The sequence below is a fragment of the Mesitornis unicolor genome, unplaced genomic scaffold, assembly GCF_000695765.1.
Source record: "Mesitornis unicolor isolate BGI_N332 unplaced genomic scaffold, ASM69576v1 scaffold47396, whole genome shotgun sequence".
NCBI classification, from domain to species: Eukaryota; Metazoa; Chordata; class Aves; order Mesitornithiformes; family Mesitornithidae; genus Mesitornis; species Mesitornis unicolor.
In genome coordinates this window covers 47,284-71,823 of record NW_010192766.1, presented here as the reverse complement: position 1 = coordinate 71,823, position 24,540 = coordinate 47,284, and the positions used below count along the sequence as shown (strand labels likewise).

The 24,540-nt window shown below is 45.9% G+C and overlaps 1 protein-coding gene across 1 annotated transcript in view; it reads right to left on the bottom strand.

Moving 5' to 3' along the window:
• COL23A1 (collagen, type XXIII, alpha 1) overlaps nt 1-24,540 on the bottom strand; it is a 52,572-nt gene that overhangs the window by 11,383 nt on the left and 16,649 nt on the right. Inside the window, exons 4-14 of the mRNA XM_010187200.1 lie at nt 14,068-14,094; nt 12,184-12,210; nt 11,481-11,507; nt 6,376-6,492; nt 5,887-5,922; nt 5,348-5,374; nt 4,897-4,923; nt 3,724-3,768; nt 3,073-3,135; nt 1,728-1,772; nt 1,155-1,232 (exon numbers count right to left, since the gene is read on the bottom strand). Of these exons, the coding sequence (XP_010185502.1) occupies nt 1,155-1,232; nt 1,728-1,772; nt 3,073-3,135; nt 3,724-3,768; nt 4,897-4,923; nt 5,348-5,374; nt 5,887-5,889 (288 nt within the window). The 5' untranslated portion in view covers nt 5,890-5,922; nt 6,376-6,492; nt 11,481-11,507; nt 12,184-12,210; nt 14,068-14,094. The remainder of the gene's footprint in view (nt 1-1,154; nt 1,233-1,727; nt 1,773-3,072; nt 3,136-3,723; nt 3,769-4,896; nt 4,924-5,347; nt 5,375-5,886; nt 5,923-6,375; nt 6,493-11,480; nt 11,508-12,183; nt 12,211-14,067; nt 14,095-24,540) is intronic.

Below are 24,540 nucleotides of genomic sequence, written 5' to 3'. Positions count from 1 at the left end.
ACAGCAATAACGAGTCAGGGAGGTGCAATTAAAGAGGGAAAACGAAGGAGTCTGTGTGAGCACTAACAACAGGAACACCTTGCACGCTTAAATAAGCTGTTTCTCGTGGGCACTGCTGAGTGCGGAGACCATGAACCACCTTGAGATGAACAAATATTTTGCAAATTGCAAATTATCTCAAATGACAAAACTCATGATCTTGCTCAGCTGAAAAACAAAACAGTATCACACTCCCAAGCACCTTTTTCCATGACTGCATACTCAAATACTGTTATATTTAGTCACACCAGAAGCCATGTAAAGTCACCCCTTTTCCAAGCTCTGTCCACGGGACAGGTCAGTGTGCAAACACTGAAAGCAGCAAATGAAGAAAACGGCAAAGTTGGTGAGGTTCAGTGACGGGCCCCTCAGCAGTCTCTGCATGCAGCACACGGGAGAGGGTCTGGGCCCAGCAGATGAAGTCTCCAGATACTTGATGGGGCCTTTCCAACCACCACACTCCACAAACCCCACTCGCAAAGCTGCATGCCGTGCAGACATCTGGCAAAACCATAATTACCATCACTTTGTGTATCCCAGCAGCCTGTTATAAAACAATTAAGATAGTTCTCAAATGTGTCTGTCATTAAGTATTTGCTCTATTCAGCTTCTTTCATACTAAGGAAAATGGCAGGGAGCTGCCTGGTCAGGCAGGTTTGGGCTTTGGTGCTGTTTCCCTTCTTCCTGCATCCCTACTGCTGCTTGCAGAAAAAACTGCTCCAGAGGATGCGCAGTGAAACCCGTGGCTCTGCACAGTGCCATAGGAATAACATCCTGCAGCCAGCAGCATTTAAGGTGTAATCTGGCTGACCATCCTCATTGCATCAGGTTCCTATGTCACAGGCTGCATCGTGTTGCTGTTACCTGCAGAATATGAACTCGGATCCCACGAGCCTGGTACCCAGCCCAAGTTCACAGCCTCGAGTTTTGCCACCGTTTTTACGGATGCATCCTAAATATCCTCAGCCCCTAGCTGCAATATGCTTTCCCCTTCTGGCCAGCTCTGTGCCAAGACTGAGATCTCAGGAAGCAGAAGTAAGACAGGGACAAATACGGTGCCACAACGTCACCAGGGCAGAGCTCAGCAGTTTTTCAGGCTGTGGTATGGGGCTTACCTTGAGTGCATCCAGGATCCGGCCATCGTAGTCGATCACAACGGTGTCGCCCTGTTCCCCTTTCAGGCCGGGGGGACCCTGGAACCGGGGATGAATCCTGTTTAGCTTTTGCAGCATCAGAGAAGCATGTGGTATGAAAGCACAGACCTGACACCCAGGGGTTTGGGGATTATCACCTTACAAACACCGTCCATTTAATCAATTCCTAGCCCTACAGCTGTAACTGTCATCCAACCAAAACTCAAAAGGTCATAAATCTGTGTAACTGAGAGTCAGGTAGAAACCCTCACTTGATTACCCCTATTCACAGCTTCCCTCTTGCAAAATAAAGGGTCACAGGAAGGTCACACTGATAAGAAAATTGGACTTGACTGCATTTCTCAGAGCTATCTCCCATGGCAGTTTCTGGTACCTACATAATGGTTTGTTTAACTATGCAGCATCTCTATTTTCTAGCACTGAGCTTATCCTGAAGCAATTCAACCACACACTAAGCAGAAAGGGGTGGTGGGGAACTGGTCAAGGCAAATACACAACTCCAAACTGAAAATTAAAAACTCTGAACATCCATACCCGGGGTCCGATGGAGCCGATTCCTCCTTTCTCACCAGGCTCACCCTGAAAATCAAAATCACTTTTTTTGGTTCAAAGAGACCAAGGAAAACATAGGATTATTTATCTTAAAAATACTGTAACTGCATGAGATGCCAAGCTGTGTTTTAGATTAAGAAAAAGTATGGCACCAACAAGGAACTGCTTCTCCTAGCAAAAAGATAAATTTGACTTCAGAGCAAAGGTATTTTGCAAAAATAATAACGTTGGTGTGAGCGAGTTGACAGTAAGAAACAGTTTCTCACAGCGAACTCCCCATGCCAGTGATGCGATGATGCTGTGCTGTGCTGTGCTGTGCCGCCCTCTGGCTCCGCTGCCTGCTGCGAGCCAGGCCCTGGCTCTCTGTGATGAAGTTTCGCATGGCTCCCTCTTTACTTTAGGTGGAATTTTGTGTGTGCAAAGTCTCAGCTGACACATTTAAGCCATTTTTGAAGGCGAGTTTAAGGAAAAGGGCTGTGCCCAATTTTTTTTTCTTTTTCCCTCCTTTTATTTGAAAGTTGGGAATTTTACGAAAGCTGTAGCACTCCCACAACAGTGACCTGAAATTCAGTTCAGGGTTCAAAAAAATGTACCTTTTGCCATATCCATAAAGTCTATTCGCTGGCCAAATTAAAGCCCTCCAAAAAGTAACAAAAAGATATAAACACAAAGACTCTCCATAGGAAAACTCAATTCAGCAGATCCCAGGGGGATCAAACCAGCACTGCTACTATGCTTCTAGGAAAAAAAAATGGCTAAGGGTCACCCAGGCCCAAGTTTCTTTATCAGATACACTCTCCTGCCCAACAAGGAGGCACGGCTGTTCCATATAGCAAACAGGGCTGGATACGGAGCCTACTAAATACAAAGCAGCTGAGGGAAAGTAACGGCCCATGAACGCTGTCCGGGTCTCATCATCACCACTTAACATATCAAGGCCGTCTGATTGCGTTTCTTGGCAGTTACGAAGCTCAGGGGAAGAGGACGGCACGCAAGAGCTCCGGGCTTTGAAGCAATACCACAGCCATCAATACAGCGTATCAAAATGTGATCAGGGGTTTAGCTCTTCTGGGGGGAAAAAAGAAGTGATTCAATGAAAAACATGCAAGGAGACGGTTTTAAAAACTCTCATACTGATCTCTGCTTGAATCCAGGTTTCATTAAATCACCAGGAAAAGTTAAAATACTTCTTCACATCCCTGTTTTTGTTTCAGTTTGGGCATTTTATGAGCCTTTTAGAAGGCAAAGGCCTAAAACACCTCCTCAGGCAAAACCTCTGCCTCGAGAGCACTGTGCCCAGCTTCCAAGCTAATGGGCTTTTATTTACCTTGGGTCCTGGCAGGCCATCTGTGCCGTTGTCTCCCTTGGGCCCCGCACTTCCTTTTTCTCCCTGAAAACAAGACTATTTTGACAAAAGCTATACGGGTACGATGGAGAGCAGATTTCTTCAAGGTTGTAATTTCCTTGCTTTATTTTTACTGCTACATACAAGAGTGAGCAAGGTCTGCTTTTAGACTGAAATATGTCATGTTGCCTAGGTGCAAAAGGGGAGTTTGAGATAAAAATGGAGCTTTTGGGCTTAACAGTTTGGCTGTGGGTGTTATGTTCAGCCATAAAGTTAGCCCCAAACCCGCAGCATCTGGAGAAGGCTCCCATGGAGAGCCTGCTGCGCCCCGATGTGGGCAGTGCAAACCCACATCTCGAACCCCAGCAACCCTCCCCAATTTGCTTTTGCAAGAGGAGCCTATAAATAGCGACTCTCTGCCATAGTCAACAAGTTGCATTTGCAAACTTCTGGGCAAAGCTACCATGGCAAGGGGTGGGTTATGCTTCTCTCTCCCATTTTTTTTGTTCTTTTTCCATGTCAGCGAGGAAACATGGTTTTCAACCGGCCCCAACTGTGACACTGTGCCATGAAACCAGAGAGCAAAAGATGCCACCAAGCACATACATTAGATGGACACAGAGCAGAGCATACCTTAGGGCCTGTAAGTCCTGGTTCCCCAGGGATCCCGTCATCACCCTGATGAAATAAATTAAAATAAAATATAAAAAGTGGAATACAAAGAGGTTGTACACATGTATCATTAGGATCCAACACATCATTTAACCCCACTGAGTGTTACACAGACCCGAGACTCACTCAGGTTCGCTGGAGGCCAAGGGAAAGGTGCAGCAAGGAACCCAGGAGACTCCCTGCCAGCTCTGCCTCTGCCTCCCCTGCTCCTGGGGAGGTGGCCGGGCATCTCCCCGGATTTGCTTACAGCAGGGCCTGGGGAAGGTGCTCTCTCGCCTTTAATAGAAATTAGATATTTAATCCATTTAGGCTTTTTGGGTCCCAAAGACCTCCTGCAAGCTGCCATGCATCCTCATGGACTTCATCACAAATCACCAGCATACCCATCTGCGAGGAGGAGAGTTTCTTGGTTCACCTGTCCTGCTTCATTGTTCTCCTGGAGTAAAACCACTTTGCAGGTGCCGAAGAGGTTAATTTTACTGGCTAGTTAAGAATTTTTTAAGCCAAATTCTGGCCTGGAAAACACCCATGGCCACATCTGTTCTGGGGCAAAGCAGTAAGAGGGAAAGGCTGGACCCTATCATTGCTTGGGCTTCCGTTAAAGGCAGCGATTTGTCCCCTACTTTATGGCACCACCAGAAGAAAAGGTGGAGAGCTCAGACATGTGAATCTTCTGCAGCTTTCAGTGCCTGACCCAAGCAGTGTCCTTGTCCTTAAGAGAGTGGGCAAGCCCCACGGGACCGAGGTGCTGCTGCCTGTCCCAGGAACCTCAGACCCAAACCAAGGACCCCTGGGCAGGTAACAGTCCCCAGTGCTTCTCGGTCAGCCTCAATTACTGGAGCAAAAGGGCTCAAGACCTACTGCGTTGTTTGGCATTTACTACTTTATTCTTTGTCTATTGGGAAGATGCAATTGCAGCTTCTGGCTTGTGGTAATGAACCAGGCTGAAGGCACAGCCATGCCCGTGCTGCAGGGTCACATGTGTGAAAAACCACCGGGAACACAAGGAAGGGCTCGGTATGGACAGCCATGGCCATGGCTTCTCCATTGGTCTCTGGCAATAGTTTCCCTACTTGAGCACGAAGCAAAGCAAAGCAAGAAATAACAACAACAACAACAAAATCACCATTTTACCTTTTTCCCTTGGATGCCAGGCTCACCCTTCAACAGCAACACACGCAGAGAAGAAAGAAGTTTAAGGACATAACAGAAAATATGAATATCTGTACAACTGCTCTAAATCGTCTGTAAAGTTAAAATATTCATCTTGTGTTGATCCTCTTTATTCCTGCTCCAAATGCCCATTCCCACAGCACACCACCTTCCAGCCCCCCATGGATCCCTCCACCCCATTTCAAGGTTTTAATGTGGGCAACAGTTGCACTTTTTGTGTAAGTGACACATTCAGACATTTGCAGCTCCAAGTCCACAACTAATCTGATACCTCAGAAATTCTGGATCTGATCAATACAGATGAGTACAAGTCCAGTGTGAAATACATATGTTCATCGCCACCTAACTTACACAGCAGTATTTCAAGAATTCTTGTTAAAATTAGAAAGATAAGAAATCACTTATCACCCACCTTTGGTCCTGGAGGTCCCCTGGCACCCTGTTGAATGTAAGAGTAGTTGGTGCATTTATTTGACAATAGAGTACAGCAGAATAAAAACATTTCCAACAGTACTTTAATTCCCATGAAAAAAAATTACACAGATGCCAACTTCTCATCTTCCCTTACAAATACAGCTATAAGTTCTCTGTGCTCCCAGTAAATAGTAAATATTCTTTTACAGCTTTAGTATCTTATCTATAATAAGCACCTTTTTATCCAACCTAGACCTCAGTGAATGGGAGTTACAATGCCAGGAGGCTTCCGAGGGGCTGAAGTGGGGATAAAGGAGCAGCACATCCCTCCAGAGCAGTCAAGGGGACAAAGATTGGCCTCTTCTCCTCAGGGCACAGGTACCCCTGGACAAACATCCATTTTAGGGCATCTATTATTCCCCATGGGTTTTCCCATAAAGAATGACACAAAACCATTTGCTGCAGCAAGCTGAAGAGTGACATAAAGCAAGGGAGATGAGGGGCACACAGGCATGGATGCTGCTGGGCAATACTGACCATGAGGCCATCCTCTCCTGGCTCCCCTTTGAAACCCTGCAAAAATAAAAAGGCCAACACTGAAACTATTACCTCTCATTTTCCGAAATGCTCTGCAATAATTAGCATGTTCAGCACCATTATGTTTTAACCTATTTTTTTTTTAATTAAATAAATTGCCAGTGATCTGGAGATTTGCAACATGTTCTCTGAAGGCTACCGACTGGGGAAGAGATCTCTGGACATTCAGTTACACCCAGCATCTGCAAATACATGCTCCAGGTCCAGCTCCTTGCTCCTAAACTGAAAATGTAAGACCCCCTCCTGCTCCCTTGGCCCCATGCCCCAAAACTTTGCTGTATGGGCAGCCATCAGAGTCCAACTGCTGGCTCAGGCCGGGGACCCAGCGGTTGGGTGGCAGCACCGGGGAAGGGAACACCCTTCACCTCCACTTCCTGGCTGGGATGGGAACTGCCTGGCGTGTGCTCACTGCGCATCTCCCATCCTTACTGGGGGGCCTGGAGGTCCTCTTGGGCCATCTTTTCCCGTGTCGCCAGGAGGCCCCCGGGCCCCTGGGGGTCCTGGCAGACCAGGGGGGCCAGTGGCTCCATCTCGACCTTGATCGCCCTGGAAGAAGTTCACACAGACATGGTGAGATGAAGTGGCGCTGGCGAGTGGTGGTCGTGGGGTGCCCATGACACATGCACTGCATCCCTGAGCCATTAGCACTCTGGCCTCTGCCGTCTCAGAGTAATTTATTTACAGCTGCCAATTGGGAAGGCTGGGAGCTCATGGCCGCTTCACATCCTTTGGGTCTGGTTCCTTAACCAGGATTTTGCTCAGTGCCTTCCAACAAGGTTTTATCTCATTAAGGCCTTGCCCAGTGACTGTCCGCATGGAAACCACCAATTCAACAGCACCCAGAAACAACTCAGGCCCAACAACATGCTGGAACAGAGCATGCACACACTTCACAGAATCACAGAACCACATTTCCATAGCCTAGCGGACCACACCAAAACACCCACAAAACCAAAAAAAATCAACCCCAAAAACCTCTGAGCAGTGCTTAGTAGTATCCTTGAGATACAGCCAAGGTCATGTGTTAACATCCAGTGTAGCTTAAACCCAGCATTACTCAGATGCAAAGAAAAAAGCAGCAGCTGACCTCCGCGTGGTTATGAAGGTTTGATGGGTGCCCGCTCTGGAGTGGAGCACCCCGCGGGGCTTCACCACCCCATCACTGGCTCCCACCCCACCGCTGCCACTAGCCCCAGGGCTGTGGCGGGGCACAGCAGCGCGGCTGTACAATGGAAAGCCTCATGGAAAGGCCGTCTCGTAAATCTTTTAGCAACATCTGGAAGGGTTACCACCGAGGCAGTAAGAGGACTGCATTTAATATGTGGTCCACCCTCAAATCAGGGACAAGTGTGGGATTTTCAAAAGTCCTTAAGTGACTTAGCAGCACAAATACCACGGCCTTTCAACAAGATCAGTGCTCCTAAATCACTGCCATAGTTTTTGAAAAAATCCCATTGCAAATGCTGAACACTGCATCCAATTAGGTCAAGTCAAGAGTCTTCCACTGATTTCAGCCTAATTAAAACGTCACATTTAGAGTATGAGGATTTAGACAAGTTTTAATGCATTATATTTTACAATACCAGCACTGTTCATAACAACATTTATAGGACTTTGCTGCTTGATCCCCTCTTCTCACAAGTGACCATACCCTAAAAATCCTCACTTTTATGGCTCCTTTGACAAAACTCTCCCTAAATTCCAATGAGGTGTCACTCAAGTGGGCTCCCAACAAGCATCTCTGAATGCAGCCATGATAGTGACAATTAAAAACAGCAATAGTGCACAATTAGCCAGAAAGAAGAAACAAAAGCAACTCAAAAAATCACAGCAAACCAGTGGCAACAGATTTAATACATCTACCTTGAGCACTCGCCGGCTAAAGACAAGCTGATCATTAGCCAGAAATCCATGATTGAGGCGGGGAAAAACCATCTAGGCAGTAAAGTGGGAGGCAGAGAAGGAAAGAGCAAGAATTTAAGATGAAAGCACGGCAGAAGAGTGAGTGTTAAAGGCTTTAACAATACATTTTAATTTTCCTTTGATAATTAATTGGTGCACGAGAAGGAATTAATCCAGGTAGCCAACAGTGGTTGTTTTAACGTTCTGGATACACTGGAGCTTGGTAAGCAGTTAAATAGACACAGAGAATATCTTTTCATTAGTTTACTGCACAATAGGACATTCAAAGCAGCTGGGGTACAGAGGGTTCCCCTACTGCAGGGCTTTCTGCAGAATAAAGAGCATTATTCCAGTAAACCCCACAAGGGATATATCCCAGCATTTCTCCTGAGACCAAATATTATTATTTTTTTTCAAAGGCTAAAATGAATACTGATGTATCCCCCAGCCTGCAAAATGCAGATAAATCTCTCAGATTTATATGATGCAAAAACAATGTATTCAGACCATGTCAGTAGTCATTGCTATTGTCTTTTAGCCTTTCCACTTATCTGTCTAGGGAAAAGCAGGAAGACATTTCCTTTCTCAGGACACTGCTTGCGCCTCCCTTTCCCCCATCCATTTCCATGCGCATCTGTAGAGGGCCCAAAGGGATGGAGTGAAGCCATGAGAAGCCCCATGGGAATCATATCACAGAATTATTTGGATGGAAAAAGACCTTCAAGATCACTGAGTCTAACCATAACCTTTCCACTACTAAATTCTAAGAACGCACAGCACAGCATGCATGAGGATTTTGGAAGGTCTGGAAAGAATGATCCTCTTGTCCAAATTGCCCAGGGAGCTTTTAAACCTTGTGCATAAAAAATAGATAACCCCAAACCTCAATTTTGGGGTAAATACTGCATGGGCAAGCCCACTAGGTGTGCACAGGTACATCGGTCACCATTGTTTTAACACAGCCCTCTCAGAAAGGGAAGGGAAAAGCAAAGTTGGATGGAAAAAACTAAACAACCCTGGAAAATAAACCCCCAAAGGATTTTTTTCAATCTGTAGAGAGGCTTTAGCTCAGTCCTCACTTTAAATACAGCCATTTTGAGGAGGAACAACACTGAAATCCTGAGATTTTTAAAATCCAAGATGATGCCACACTGAAATTAACAGAGACACATAGCCCTTGTGCTCAGCCAGGCCCTCCAGACGCTACAGAAATCACCACAAAGGCTCTACTGAGAGCAAAGGGTTTTGTGGTAGACCTGAAGGACCAAGTTTTCTGGGTTCTTATGTACATGAAGATACACAAAAGCATTAAGGGGGATTTTCAGAAAAGCCCAAGGAGCAAGACAAGAATTCAAACTTTTTTCTTATCCCTTCAGATTGCTGAGCACCATTCAAGTAAACACAGCCCTTTTCAGAGGTATAATGATATGTTTGGTTTTAAGAGATAAATACAAGCACGAATATCAGGGCAGAGCAGTCCCAGCCTTGGCAGCATCCTGTTTCAACTCCTCCTTTCCCCCCAGGTCAAGGAGAACATTTGCTCTTGTTTTCTCCCTGTAATTATCAGTATATTTGAGTATGTCTATTCCCCGTCCTGGTTAGGTGAGGCTGTGCAAAAGCCTCTCCGATGCCATTTGCAAGCCCTAGCTTTCAGTGCCTAAGACAACCCAGCGGAAGCGCCTTCCTCAGCTCTCCAAAATCACCCTCTAACATCAGCGTCAGGCACGCTCACACGTGCGATAATCTCTTTTTTGTCCATGCTGGCGGCAGGTGTTTATTAGAGACAGAAAGAGAAGCAGCGCCAACAAAAACACATTCGGTAGCTGATCCGTAATTGCCTTCATCTCACTGCCACTGCAGACAGCCCTCCCGCCAGAGCCACCCCAAGCACTATTCTCATTTAATCATTCCTAATTATAATATTTTTGCATTCACTGACACACACTATCCCCACTCCACCGCTCATAGATACACACATTTACACTGAATATATTCCTAGTTATTTATCGTCCTGTTGTTGCAATAACTTGCTGCGACACATCTTTCAAAATCAGCTAAACAAAGCCACCACTGAAATTTGAGGAAGAAGACAGATTAAATTAAGAAATGAAAAATAATCTGGGCCAGATGGTATTATGAAGTTTTGTATCCAATCCACAGTCCCAAGTGTCTGGAGACATAAAGGAAGCTATTTTCAAAGCCAAGCACCAGTTCTCAGACCTACTTGTGGCTCTGCCAGGCTTGTTGCTCTCCCTTTCTTTCCAAATTGTCTGTGAGCCTTTTTCTTACTCTTATGCAAAAAGACAAATAAATTGAAAAGTAAAGCAAAATCTGGACAAACACAGATCATGAGAAAGAGAAAAGCACATATTTTTATCAGTAGATTAAAACCTAGGACAAGTGTTACCTTGGGAGCTGGCACCCACATCTGTGGGCACAGAGGGAGCCTGTCCCCAGAGCATCTCCCACAGCACGAGGAGCCGTGGTGGGATGAGGGTTCCCGTGTTATCCAGCAGCACAGACCAGGGGCTCTGGGGCCTGAGCATCTCCTCCAGCACTGCCCAAGCTGCCACCGCAGAGTCATCCACAGCCCCAGCCGAGGAGTGGAAACTCATACCCATGTGCCGCTGAATCATTTCTTAAAGCCTTTTCAGAGGATGTGGGTGGGCACTTAGACAAGGTTGAGACCTTACACTGAGCCCATCCTCAGCCACACAGGGCATAAATCTATGGGAGAAACTTTAGGGGCCCTCAGAGCCCAAGCATGACATTTCCAAAGGCACCCAAGGCGGTTGGGAGCTGCTTCAGAAAACGACACCAAGTTCAAAAAGTGACTTAACAGCCTCTAGAGAAAAAAAAAAAAACAAATCAAAAAATAACTCTGAGGTATCTCAGTCTGAAGTTAACCACTGAGGTCCTGGCTATGTTTTCAGCTGACTCTTGGGTGCCAGCTCCAAATCTGGCCTCTCTGTGGGGCCCTTACCCCAGAATTCCACCACATCCAAGCCACAGAGTTCCCAACTGGTGCCAACCCACGGCCAACCAGACCTCTGTTACTGCGATGGAGCCCACCCCGAAAATACCACACACCTCATGGTGAGCCCTCCAGTCTCATCCCTGACATGGGAGACTTTGTGTTATGGCTGCCCTCGCCTAAACAGTTTTCCTTCACCATACAGTTACTTCAAAACCTTTACTTTCAATTAAAGGCAGACTGCGCTCCTAGGCAGGCAGCTAAGCAAGAGAGGAGGAACTTTCCATCCTGCACAACACTGTGCCGGGTCCTGTCTTGGGACACTGGGTCTTACTACCACATACCAATGCTCTAATGACAACAAATAAGGACAACCACTTCAAGAGAAAGACTGAGTCTGTCTCTGACACTGGAAGAGGGAATCAGGGATAGGAAAGTCCAGTAAAAGCAAAACCCTTCATGAGGTACCTGAAGATCTTCAGCTCATTTCCCCATGGTCAAATGTAGGAAAACCACCACCACAAAGAGCTCCAATGGCAATATTAAACACTTCCAGAACTTCAGTTTGCAGTGGCAAAGCTGCACAAAGCCTTGTTTAGTGCAGTGACCAAACCCAAACAGGTTTTAGAATAAATCAATGTGCCGAGTCACTACTTACCCTTGGGCCTATGTCCCCTGCTTCACCCTGCAAAACAGCAAGGGTCAGCTATTAGAGTTCACATTTCAACCATGAAGGACCGAGCGCAGGGTCAGCTGAGAGCAACACCCAAGGGAAGTGGCAAGAGTCCTATTGCTTAATGTATTCAAAACCAGGGAGGAGAAGGGCTCGAGACAACACAATGGGAAATGATTCTGCCCTGGCAGGCAATGAAACAGGATAATAAATCAGAAATAGCAGACTGTTTCCAACTCTACATCTCCCCTAGCAACTGCTTATGTTCTACACATACGAGGATTAACATCACTGTCAGAACAGTAATGACCTTCTTTGGCTGCTCTAACTTCATAGGAGGATGTCATGCAAACACAGAGCAATGGAGCCTGCAGCCTTGCTCTTGGAAGAAAGAAGGAAGAGAGTTGTGTGCTGCCCTCCTAACCCCTAAGGGGTTACCAAGAATCCTACAGCATGGATGAGCTTTCAGGCCATACTTACTCCTCCTGTATCTTTGCAAAGTCTTCCTACTCTCCCCTTCCCAGGGCTCATCCAAAAGCAACCTAAGAACCTGGTGTCATGGCTCCACATCCCATTGCCAGTGGCAATGCAATGCTGGAGTATTGGGGTAACCTGAACTGAGAGAATGACCGCAGGAGGAGGACATACAGCTGCTGTCCCAAAAGCCATGTGTCTGTGCAGTCTCTACCTTTTCCCCTTTTGGTCCTGGAGGTCCCTGGAAACACATAACAAGGATCCAAGTTAAGAAACAGAATTATCAATACACACAACTTCAACACCAAGGAGACTGCATTCATCAACTCACAAACCTGAGCCACGTTTGCTATTATTTTAAGTTATACATACTCTTATTTTAAGTTATACACTGCTTCACATGAGCAGCATGCTGCCAAAAAGCACCCACGAGGTCCTGCCTGCTCTTGCCAGGACAGAGGACCAGAAAAGGGCCAGGGCAGGGCAGGCAGGGTGACAGCAGCTCACAAACACGTGACTCTAAATGGATGCAAGAGATTTCTTGAAGTATTAAATCACTTCTGGAAAAACACATGCTCAGCATATCATTACAACAATTATACATCTGTTTGAAATAAACAAGGAGGACGGGCTGCTTGCTTTAGCCTATTTACTGAAGACATAAGTCATCTTCCCTCTGGGCAGCTTTCTGTAAGACAGGCAGAGCCACTCTGCAGCTCCAAAGAGAAGCCTCAGAGCCACGCTTTTATGTGCCTACCCTGCATCCTTCCTTCCAGCACACAAAAATACTGTATTCTGCCCAATTCACCATGTTTGCCGAAGCAGGACCCAGCAAGGGAAGGTCAGCAGAGAGGCCGATGGCAGCAGCATCTGCATCCCCATGTGGCATCCTTCCTGCTGTATGTTAATTTGGCTCTAAGCAAGGCTGCTGAGATCATGAGCAGTCTTGGTTTGAGCTCAGCCATTTGATAAGTTTGCTTTTTTTGTTGAGATTTTCCTTGCCTGTCACCCAGGTGTCTCGCTCCTCCTGGTGCACCTGCACAACCTGCAGCCCTTTGCATCCACATGGGCACAGGAGGGTGCTGCTGGGGTTTGTGCTGCTTCTCCATCGCTGGGTTTTGCTAATTCAAAACCAAACCCTGAACACAGTTGGTGTGAGCTGGCCTTCCAGTTTCTTAAGATTTTTTTCTTTTCTAATGCATTATTTCTAGATTTTTTTAATTTACATTTGTCATCTTCAGAAGTAGGATAAAAACCAACCACAGCAATGTACAGCTGTAACAAAACACTCCCCAGCTGGCTAGAAATAAGTATCTGGAGTAACTTTTCAATTGCAAAGACTGAATGACTTTGAAAATCACAGTTGGTTTAGGACCAGAGCTTGAAAAGATTTCAAATTGTGCCCTCTAGTGAACATGGTGGAATGGAATGGGATTTAGATAAAAATGATAGAGCTGTGACTTCCTGTAGCAACCACCCAGCTGGAAGAATTGGAGCTGGCTAGTGTTCAGCTAGCATAAAACCAAAAAAGTCCGTGTTTCACTAAAATAAGTAAAAGTGGAGCACCTGAGTATCCAAAGGGCTTCCAAGCAAAAATGAAGTCAAGTGAACAGCTCATAAAATGAAGTCTAGGCTGTTCCACAAAGTACTGTGTGGCCACTAGGCACTCTCAAGCACTTCCAGCCCGGGCTCCTTTGGAGGCAAACGAACGCAGTTTGGGAACAATTATTTTTATGATACGACTGTAGTGCCAGAACACACAACCAAATTCACTGACTTTACTTCTTCCAAGGTGCTACTGGAGTTTATTTCCCACATTTGATCTGTAGCCCATCTGCAAAGTCTCCGCTAGCTGAGCTGCATAGGAAGGGGAGAAGCAGCTGAGATGAGCTGACAGGTAAAGAAAAGCTCATCTTCAGCTGTGCCAGCCAGCCCCAGCTCAGAATTTAAACTTGCATGTATTACGGACCGCAGAATATTTTTCCTAAATAAAATTTTGTCTCCTAAGTAAAAAATGAGTAATAGCGGAGATTCTGCCTATCTATTGCAGAGCAGCATGAATAAAGACATGTTACATTTGGCACTCGGTGCTACTTACTGGTTTGCCATCCAAACCAAGAGGCCCCTGAAAAGGGAAGGGAAAGACAGCATTAGTAAAAAATAAGAAAAAAATCAATTTACAAACATAGCAATATGTCATGCTCTGAAAGAGACTCTACTTACACATGGTACAGTCTTAGGCTATGTTACTTATACACCTGTTCCTTCATCCATGCAATCCAGCAGGAAGGTTTCACAGAGGAACAGTAAGATGAGTCAAACAATTTGCAGAGTATAGAGGAGCATGAGAGGAAGTGACAGGATTAGTGACAGGAACAGGGGGACACTGCTCTGGCACAGTTCTCAGGACTCCCTGAAGTTTTTAAACACTCTAAAAGAGCAGCAGTAAAACAATCCTGATTCACTGAAACTGAGGGGGTCCTGAGAGACATTTCTGGCATACGGCCCTTAATTTATACAAAGCCACTGAACATATTGGGCCATAGGAAACCTTGCTTTTGAAAAAGGATGCACGTTGGTAGAGGAAGCACAGATGTTCTAAGTCCCATGGACAAAGCCAAAGCTGCCCCTGCTGTCAGCTGGTGCTGGCACACAGAGATTTGGGGATGAAGAGCAGCAGTTCAAAACTCAGCAGCTACAGTGAATCTCAGAACTGCAGTCTGAAAACCCATCCACAACCTGCTGCCTGACAACTTAAAACCTTTCCTCAGTGCATACCTGCTCTGGCCCCACAGCAAAGCCTGACTCAGTGCTGCAGCACGGCTGGCAGCTCCTGTGGTCTCAAACACAACAACCCAGCCTTGCTCTCCTCACTGTCTGCTGCCAATTCAAGGGCTACGCTTGCAAAACAGTACCTTGAGATCAGCACCTGCTCCCTCCTATGGCTGCCCTGCGCGGCCACATGCGCATCCTCCTGCAGATGTGCTGGGCTGAACCATTTTCCTGCATTACAGCCCTGTAAGCTGGGAAGACTTACCGAAGCAAAGGTAGCTCAGACTATGGTATAACACAACCGTAAAGTATCCAAGTTTTCTGTATTTCTTAGGGAACCAATTAGGGTGAACTTTTTTTTTTAATTCAGCTTAAATCTGTGATGGTGAAATTGAGCAAAAGAGCGTAAGGTGTGTAGGAAAAACCCAATGGCTGCATTAAAAATAGCATCTTTCCAGCTCCCAGCTCTGGCCATCAGTAAGGAATAAATCACTCTGCAGTGGCTGTAGTGATGGAGCTTGGAGTATGAAACCATGGGGGGAGACACAGCTCTGTCAGGAAAAAGAGGTAAATCCAAGTGGCTGAACCCTGGGCAGGGCATCAGTGCCTGTGTTATAAGGACCAGGGGATCTGTGCAAGAGATGTTCACCTGAAACAAGATTTCACAAGATTTCTGAAGTGACAATATATAAGCTATATTGTTCACATGGTGTGTACTGTTTCCTATAAGGACTACCTGTACACTACTGCCACATAGTAGTAATGAAAAATGTAAACGAATGCAGTTGCAACTGTTAATGCAAAGGCTTGCAGGTCACAACCAAACTACAACTTTGTCCCCTAACACCCCTCCATACCTTATCTCACATTGATTCCTTACATTATAAAACTTGGGAAAGGCATCAGGTCCACAGAGTGTATTTCCAGAAACCATGATTGTTTGAGTTGGCTCACCTGAAGGTCCCAATGCAGCTCCAGAGGACAAGATGACCTGAGCCGAGCACTCGCAGCACATTCAACTTCTCAAAGGAGTCTCAGAGGTTAATCTTTTTTTTAAATTTACAATACCAATTCATTAGCTTTTAGCTATTCGTGTATCGGTCCACAAAGGGACATCCAGAAGGAAAAAAAATGGCCTATTCAAAAGATGTTTGTTTGAGGGAAAGCATTTAATGCTTGTGAGAAACAATATCCACTGGGCTTTCAAAAGGGGTTTTGGCCAGCTGTGCTGCTGAACAGACAAGACTAACTCAGAATTTTAAATGTTTTGTTAGTCTGAGCTGGAGATTTAATTGACTCTGCTTTACCTGCCCAACCAAACGTCTGGAAAGGCAGGGCTTCTGAGAGCAGCCAGGGGATTGCACGTGTGAAGTAGGAGAAAGCATCTGAAATCTGGGCTTGCCTACTTGATTGCCGGCAACTTCCAGGAGCACCCATGTGTTAAGATCATTACTGTCTTTTACTTGAATTCTGCTCCTTGTAATTTTGATTAAAGACGAAGCAATCTTCAGTTTATTTGCTAACTAAGGAACAGGAAAACAACAAATTTCCCCCCTGTTCCTTGAGTAAAAAACCACCTATATATAAGTTTTCATTGTTGGGGGACAAAAGTAACTTCCACTTAAATGACCAGCACAAAGTTTAAGAAAAAGGTGAGTTTTCCAGACACCTTGTTACAGGGCCCAAGCAAGAGAAAGCATCACAGCAGCTTCATGCTGTGCTTTTTGCCCAGGGACAGATTTAACTCATGCCCTTGTCCACACTCAATTACAAGCCTTTTAATCAGAATCCCACATAGTCCTTGTACTTTATGTAATTAAATGCTCACTACATCAACAGGGATGAACTTTCTCTCTAGGATAAACCTGATGCTTTAAGACAAGGCAGTGAAAAAATTCAATCAACTTCCCCCAAAACATGGTCCTGACCAAAAGCAATTTTTTTAAAATGGTGTTTTGTTTCACAGTAGAAGCTCAGAAATCCTGAGAAGTAGCACCAAAATGTCACGTCTCATTGCAAAAGTGAGATTCACCCAATATGGAGAGCAGCTGAAGGCTTGGGAACAATTTTAGGTTCACCAAAGTAGGAAGACATGGAGCTTGCAAGTTCCAATTCACATGCAAAAGCTCTTCCAATAAATAACAACCATTTCCCCTGTACATCCCTCACTCCTACTCAGAGCAAGCCCAGGTGCCAGCCTGGCTAACCCGCCCTCTGCCTTCCTCCTCCAGTGCCACTACTGCTGCCGGCAGGGATGTACTTGCTCTAGCAGCGTTACAGGAATTTAAAGGGGGGGAAATATCTAGTGAAAACAAAGCCAGAGATTATTAAGAGGTCAATCCTTCTGAGTTGGGAAATCTTCTCTCATGGTTATTTTTAATGTTTCCTGCTCTGCTAAAAATTAGCACAGGGGTTGGAAGGAACCCCGCAGCCAAATTTTAACAAATTCAAAGGGCTGCCTTCAATCTCTGTCTCTGTGGTTTTGAAAAATGGTAAAATCTTATGTTTGAAAAGGAGGAAAGTGTCAGAACAAAAGAGCACGACGGTATTTCAGTGTCCCTGCGAAGGGCCCTGGGTCACTGGGCAGCGTGGTTTGTGGTGCGGCCAGGACCATCCTCCCCTATAGCCTACATTGTGAATCCTGGCCAGCGGGACAGCGTCTGCTGGCAATGTGGTTCCTCAGCACATTTCTGTGTCAGAAGAAAGCTCTGGCAAAAGCCACGGCCAAGCAGCCCCTGCCAGAGCCGTCACAAGGCAAGTGGAGAGAGGCAGCCAGGCTGCTGTGGCTCCTCCGAGCTTCCCAGCTGAAGGAAAAGGAGGGGAGAGGGACTGAGAAATGATGTGTGAGTCCTCTAAATAACAGCTGGGAACTCCTGGCACCAGCTGCAAATGTACTGAGCACAAGAGAAGTGCTCTGGGATGTCACCTCGTCCCCAACTACTGCCACCCCCTCCTCCCTTCCTAAAGTCATCACTGCAGAAGAACCAGAAGCCTTCACAAAAAAGCAAGTTCTCTACTCCATCCAACACCACCTCTGCTACAGCAACCATTTGACCTTCCAAATAACAGCATTTAAATGCTTGTGAAGAGACAGACTCTACGTATGAAATCAGTCACACAAGGAGTTATCCTGCGCACACACCGACTGCGACATTGTGAGTCCGGACAAGTCCGTGGTGGGAGGTTCCTCCTGCATCTGTCCTTGACCTCTGGGGTCCCCATGCGAGGCCCCATGTGTTGGAAACATTCCTATCAGGAGCTTCATTAAGAACATTAAAATAATGGTAACTTCATGTTTATATATTGCATGGATGGTCTCACTGGAATGGGATTGCTGCACAGAAGAACAGCTCTGCATGTGAAAATAAAGAAATAACATTTTTTCAGCATGAACATGATCATTGACATCCTTCACTAGTAATTTTCTCTGTTTGAAAAAAAGCTATTTCAGTATTGTCCAAGACAAATTCGCCTTTGGTCCATGACTACATGCAAACCCTAAACCTACTTTTTCATTACTAGGTGATAAGTTTACTCACTTTTTAAAAGCAAATAGCTTTTGCAGTTCTCTCATAAGCACAAACTATTGATGCTGATGAGGTATGATTTTTTAAATGTTTGTAAGTAATTACTTTAATTTGGAAAATAATTTATAGTTGTTTTTCCACAGAGCAGTATATTTGTTTTAAAAAATGAAAACAAAGAATATTTGAAATAAGAGAAACTTAGCTAGCTTGGCTGCCCCACAAGGGCAATTCGTCTTTGACACATCTTTTCTTGGTAAATCAATAAAATGCCTTCCCCCCCCCCTTATTCCCAAAACCCCTAAAAATAGCAGAGACCCAAAGCAAGTCCTGATAAATGCCCTGTTGTCAGATTTAACAAGGAAACAACTTACACATACGACATTCACTGAGATCCCAGTTTTGCGTGAATCACAGAATCACAGAATCTCAGGAGTTGGAAGGGACCTCGAAAGCTCATCCAGTCCAACCCCTGCCAGAGCAGGATCACCCAGACCAGGTCGCACAGGAACACGTCCAGGCGGGTTTTGAATGTCTCCAGAGAAGGAGACTCCACAACCTCTCTGGGCAGCCTGTTCAGTGCTCTGTCACCCTCACAGTAAAAAGGTTTTTCCTCATGTTCAGGTTGAACCTCCTATCCTCCAGCTTGCACCCATTGCCCCTTGTCCTGTCATTGGACATCACTGAGCAGAGCCTGGCTCCTTTCTCCTGACGCTCGCCCTTTACAAATTTATAAACATTAGTGAGGTCAAGCTTTAAACACATCCACCCTTGGTAATTTAGCTAATACCTTTTTGCAAACACAAGTACCTCCAGCTGGGCAGTTACCCCTGGTCCATGGTGATGGGTAGCTGGGGGGCTGCTGCTGCTCCCCAAATCAGCCTTGGTGGCACCTGCATCCTAACCAAGGCACTGAGACCACAGCTTTCTGCACGCAAGTACCAGCTGCTTTATAGTCTTCTTCAAGAAGATGGCAAGATGTCATAGAAGTAAAAGATAAGCCAGATGCAGGGATTTATTTAGCCATTAAGTTGTATACCTGGATCAAAAACTACTTGACATGTCAGGATTCACTAGCACATTTATCATGAGAGCAGCAGGTAAGCAGTTATCATTACCAGTGGCAGCTCCTGGGTGGGACAGGTCTAGATTTAAAGCACTGCAGGAGGCACTTGTGTAACAGAAGACATTGCACAGCATTTTCCTTTGACTTCCCTTGACAGACCAAACCCTACACGTGGTGCAGCATGGGAAGCAAGAGGACTCAGAAACCCAGGCATGGCCATTTCTGCCTATACTTATTACCCCATGTCTGAAGACAGCTGAGTGTACAAAATTTTGGGGCATAATTCACTGCCACTGACTTTTTGAGAGTTTAATGGGAAAACATCTTCTGGCTTGGTTCTCTCCCTCCTCTATTCCATTTGCTGCTACTGTCCCGCATGGTCTCAGAGCCAGGGTCTCCTTCTTCCACTAGAAAACCTAATTTCTTTTTACAGGAGAAGGGCAATTAGAGGCTCCCCAAAATCCACTTCCCTACAAACCTGCATCTAACACCTGACCTCAGCCTTGGGGGAGATCCTGGTGGGGCTGCTCCAGGCAGAGGGCTGAGCTGGTCCCTCCCCTTGCCCACAGAGCCCCCCCAGCTGCAACAGTTCTCACCCCTCTCCCAAAAGTCTTTCCAAAAAGGCCATTTGAGCACACCCCCGGCACTGCCCACAGCATCTGGTGGAGCTCAGCATAACCATCCTCAAAAAGCTCCTCTAAAACCTTTCTTGGGGTGGAACCACGTCCGCAGCCTGAGCTGACAGCAATAAATCGCCCAGTGGAGGCGTCGGGCAAACGATACAGAGCAGCAGCCTGATAAGAGCCAAGTGTGAGTTAACAAACCAACCAAAAAAATCCAAATCTGCGCTCTATTCCAAAAAAAAGATCTGTCCTCAGACTGCTGGGCGGCCTCTACCCATTCTTTGATGGAAACGGAGCAGAAAGGAGCAGTAATTTGTTAAAAACTTCACCCTTAATGCAAACCAGACCATGGGGCTCTGCAAGGGAGCAGCCACTGCAGAGGCTGAGCTGGTCCACGCCGGGCATCCAGCGGCTGTGCACAGCCAGGCTCTGCAACGATAGCCCAGCTCCCTTCCACAGGCCATGAACACTTGCAAGGGTTTCCAAAATCCTTGGGAAATAAAACCAAACCAAAACAGAAAAAAGCCCCAAACCCTATCCTGAAGATATTTTTGGGGCAGCATTGGGCCCTCCTCACTGTTGTCGTCCTTTGCATCGCCAGCATGGGCTCACTAGTGCTTCAGTTCCCAGCTCTCTTCCCAGACACACCAACCACGCTCATCAGGGTTTCGCAAAGGAGATAAGGGACCCTTTTCCCCGCAGTCGCCGCCTCTTCCTTAGCCGTGAGATGTGCTGCCTTCCATCTGTTTGCAGAGCTCCCTCCTCGTTTTGCTGGAAGTCATCTCAGAGATGCTCAAGAAAAACGTCTGGAAGGAAATCTAGTCCAAAGGGGTGGAAAGCAAATGCTGGTCTGGAACTGCACTGGACGCTGCTTGGGTTTGTGAGAGAGGTTACTTGGATATGCCACAACAGAGCTGGTTCGTTAGCTCCTCCCAACACCAACTGCCCTGATTCCCGGGCAGCAATGTCAGATCCGTGTATCTGCTGCTGAGCATCACTTCAGAGGCAAGAGCTCGCTCATCTGTCCGTCACATTGCACCAGCCTTCTTCCAAAACAACAAAGTGCTTTTATGGAAGAAACAGTTCCCCAACTTCCCCCAATTTTCTGAGGCTTAAATTAATTACATGTGTTCTGTGCATCTACTTGTTTCAAGCATTTGGTGCCCAATTGGGTTTTGGATATTTTCTTGTTTAATGTCTAACTGCAAGACAGCCTCTGAGGTGGGGATACAGTTTTGAAGTTGGTAAGCAATTGTTTTGGAGGAATATCAACATTTCAAGCAAACACTTCAGCCTCTTACTGCCTTTAGATTTTCCCCCCACCAGCGCCATCCCTGGTTGACAGCTGCTGTTTGGATTACCCCTCCTTTTTGCTCTTCTGAGCAAACATCTTGGTTTTTCTCAGTTTTCTTCTGCCTACAAGTCAAGCCTTGGTACCACATGGCAGTGCCCAAATGCACTGGAAGCAGAGATGCAGATCCACCAGCTGCACTCACACTCGAAGTGGGGTACCAGAGGAAAAGCATCATGAGAAGGCAGAAACCAAAGCCCTTTTCAACCAAGCCTTGGGTGGTGAGGGATCTTTTCCACCATCCACCCTCACCGTCAAGCCTCTCCCCATGAACCAGCTCAGGATAAGGTGACAACCTGGGTCCGAGTCATGACCTGAGAAGCCATGCATGCCCCACATCAGAAATCTGCCTCTGCAGTTTGGGCAGAAAAGTTCTTGCCGTTGTCATCAGTATCTTCCCCAGACCCTCTCCTCTCCCTGGCCAGAAAGACTGGAAGCGCGGAAGATAAACACATGCATCTGCAATTCCTCTATGGGGTGGGATACAAGACAACTTTTTATTTTCCCTGTGGAAGTATTACCTCTAAATCAAAAGAAAAATAAACAGCTGCTGCCATGAAGAACTGGTCTTTACAAAATCATTGTTGTCTCCCTATCGGAGAGCCAGTAAAAGGATGTAGCAGGAAAATACACTGGATCTGCTTTCCCTGTTTAAAGAGACTTTCCCCTCTAGGCAAATAATTATATGAATTGGCCACAAAACTGATATTAATATAAAACGAAAAATATCAGAACTACAAAGTTTGCCTTGTAATATTAGTATTTGTTACTTCTGCCTTTTGGGCTCTTATGGCGAGAAGTTTGAGTACAAATGACTTCATTCACAGAAGACGCTCCTTGAAGTCTGAATATTTATGAGTAAAGATACTCACAAGAACAAACACAGGAGCTAACACTAAATTACATTTATGACCTTGACAAACCTAGCTAAGAAAACAAAATAGCAGCTTACCAACAGAAGCCTTCATTTTGGGGATGGATACCGATCACATGATACGGTACTTGAAAATATCTAAGTCTAGCGATGTCAGATGTTAAGTATGAATTTTTTTAATTTGATGCATGCACAACCAACTAAAACACCCATGCGATGTACAGGCACTCCATGTCTGTGCATGAGCTACCACCCAGGGTCTGCAAAGCATCTGCCTACTGTGAAAAAACAGGAAAAGACTGAGATCCACACGCTCTTCTGTACAGCCCATGACGTCTGACCACACAGCGTGGTCTCCCATATCTCACATGGGATTTCTGGCAGCCCTCCTGAAGAGTTAAACCACTGCCTGTTGCTCCAGTCTGGGCATGGACCAATCTTGAGCTACACACAGCTCCTCCTGCGACACTCCCTGAGCGTGCCCAAGCTGGAGATCATTGAACAGATGGAGGCAACTCATCAAGTGATCAGAAAGTCCAATTCCAAGTTCATTCTAGAGTTCTCCTGTAAAAGCAGTTTATTATTAATGTCACATCTGGTTTTCTGGTGTTGTTTTTTCCAAAATGCCTGGCTAAGTACATGTCTTGGAGCTTTCTGGTAAACTCCAAGGGACCACAATGGGATGGAGGCATTGCCACCAGGAATGGGCTTGGGCATGCGTTCCTCATTTCCCACACACCAGGCTGTCTGCATTCGTAATGCATTTCTGGGTTGCACACAAACAGCTTGCACGGACTTTCCCTTGCTAAGTTATCTATGCTAATTGAAATTCTTATTTGTTGATGAGAGAAAACCCCAAACTCCACTTATGGCCAGGGTCTAGAGCTGCTACCAAAGTCACTGTTACAGTGCTACACCACACTGGAGTCCTGCATGTCCAAGAACCAACTTCCCTTCTGTATGTGCTCCTCCAACCCCTCTCCCAGATGTCAGCTCAGAAAAAAACCCAACATTTGGCTTCACTTTATGTCTTGGAAATTAATTAAAACCAGAGTTTATCATCCTTACTAGTTGATTTCCAGCTATACTCACTACAGCTGACTTCAGTGGATGAGTCTGGATTTACAACACTGTAGCCAAAGGAAGATATTAGCTCACTGTGCAGGGCTTTCAAAATAAGGTTTCTGGAGATGCTGAGCTGCTTAGCTCCAACAGCTCCTTAGCATGAGGTAGACTGCAAATACATGAGAACATCATGTGCAAGAGTGCTTCAATTTTGACTGAGCAATTATTCCCCAAAAGGTGTGCTAGCATCGAGCAATGCCTGTGCTATGTCCCTCCAGTACCGTAGGTCCATTAACTGATTATACTGGTGTAGTTACCTGTGATCAGAAAAGGATTCTATTACTCAATATCGAACTACTTTGAGTAAGGAGCTGCATTACTTATAAGCAGGCAGAACTTGAAGCCCTTTCCTCCCCACCTTCCCAAAGAGTTTAAGAGACACAGGCAGGACGATGCCTGGGCTCTTTCAGGCAACACATGGGTGATTTACAAAATTCAGAAGGCAAACATTATATGCTGGAGGAACAAAATTAATAACACTCAGCTCAACTATAAATAGATGCTAATATTCTACGGAAAATGTATAAAATAGGAGACAACTCTGTTTCATATCATACTTTTTTCTGTAAAGCCTCTTCCCTGCTCTGCTTTTTATTAATGAAGACATGCACATGAAGTAATTCCCCTCATTAATCAACTTCATTCTTTTGGTTTCTCCTCACTTGAAGCGACAACCCTTCATTCAGGATGTCACGTAGCAGCATAGCAGAGACCGATTTTAGAGAGGGACAAGTAGCACAGGCAGACAAAACTCTCAGTAAACAAAGACTTTGGTTTCAAAAGACCTCTCTGATAGATGGGAAGAGGGAAGGGGATGGGTCCTGGTGAACCGCAAATGCAGCATCTCACTGGAAAAGAGGAGAAATATCCTGTAGGAGGACAGCGGAGTAGTTTGAAGGCATCATTTCCACATGGGGCAGGGGAGGGGATGGGGGCAAGGCTGCTAAAAGCACCACTCAACCATTGCTTCTCCCCTCCACACGTTATCTGACTCCATTAAACAGCTACATAAGAGGAAGGTCTGCCTGCACTGAAAGGTCAGCTGTGAAGCCTACTGGCAGTTCATCTCTTCCATCTGCTCCTCATTTTCTGTTTTTCTCCTCCTGCCCAGATGCAGCTGCCCACCTCACTAACAAAAGCGGCTGAGAGCCCCATTGCACCACCCCTCTGCTCTCCTCTGGCCTTTACGGGGGCAAACACCCCTGACACGCTGATGCACTGACAGCGCATCAAGCT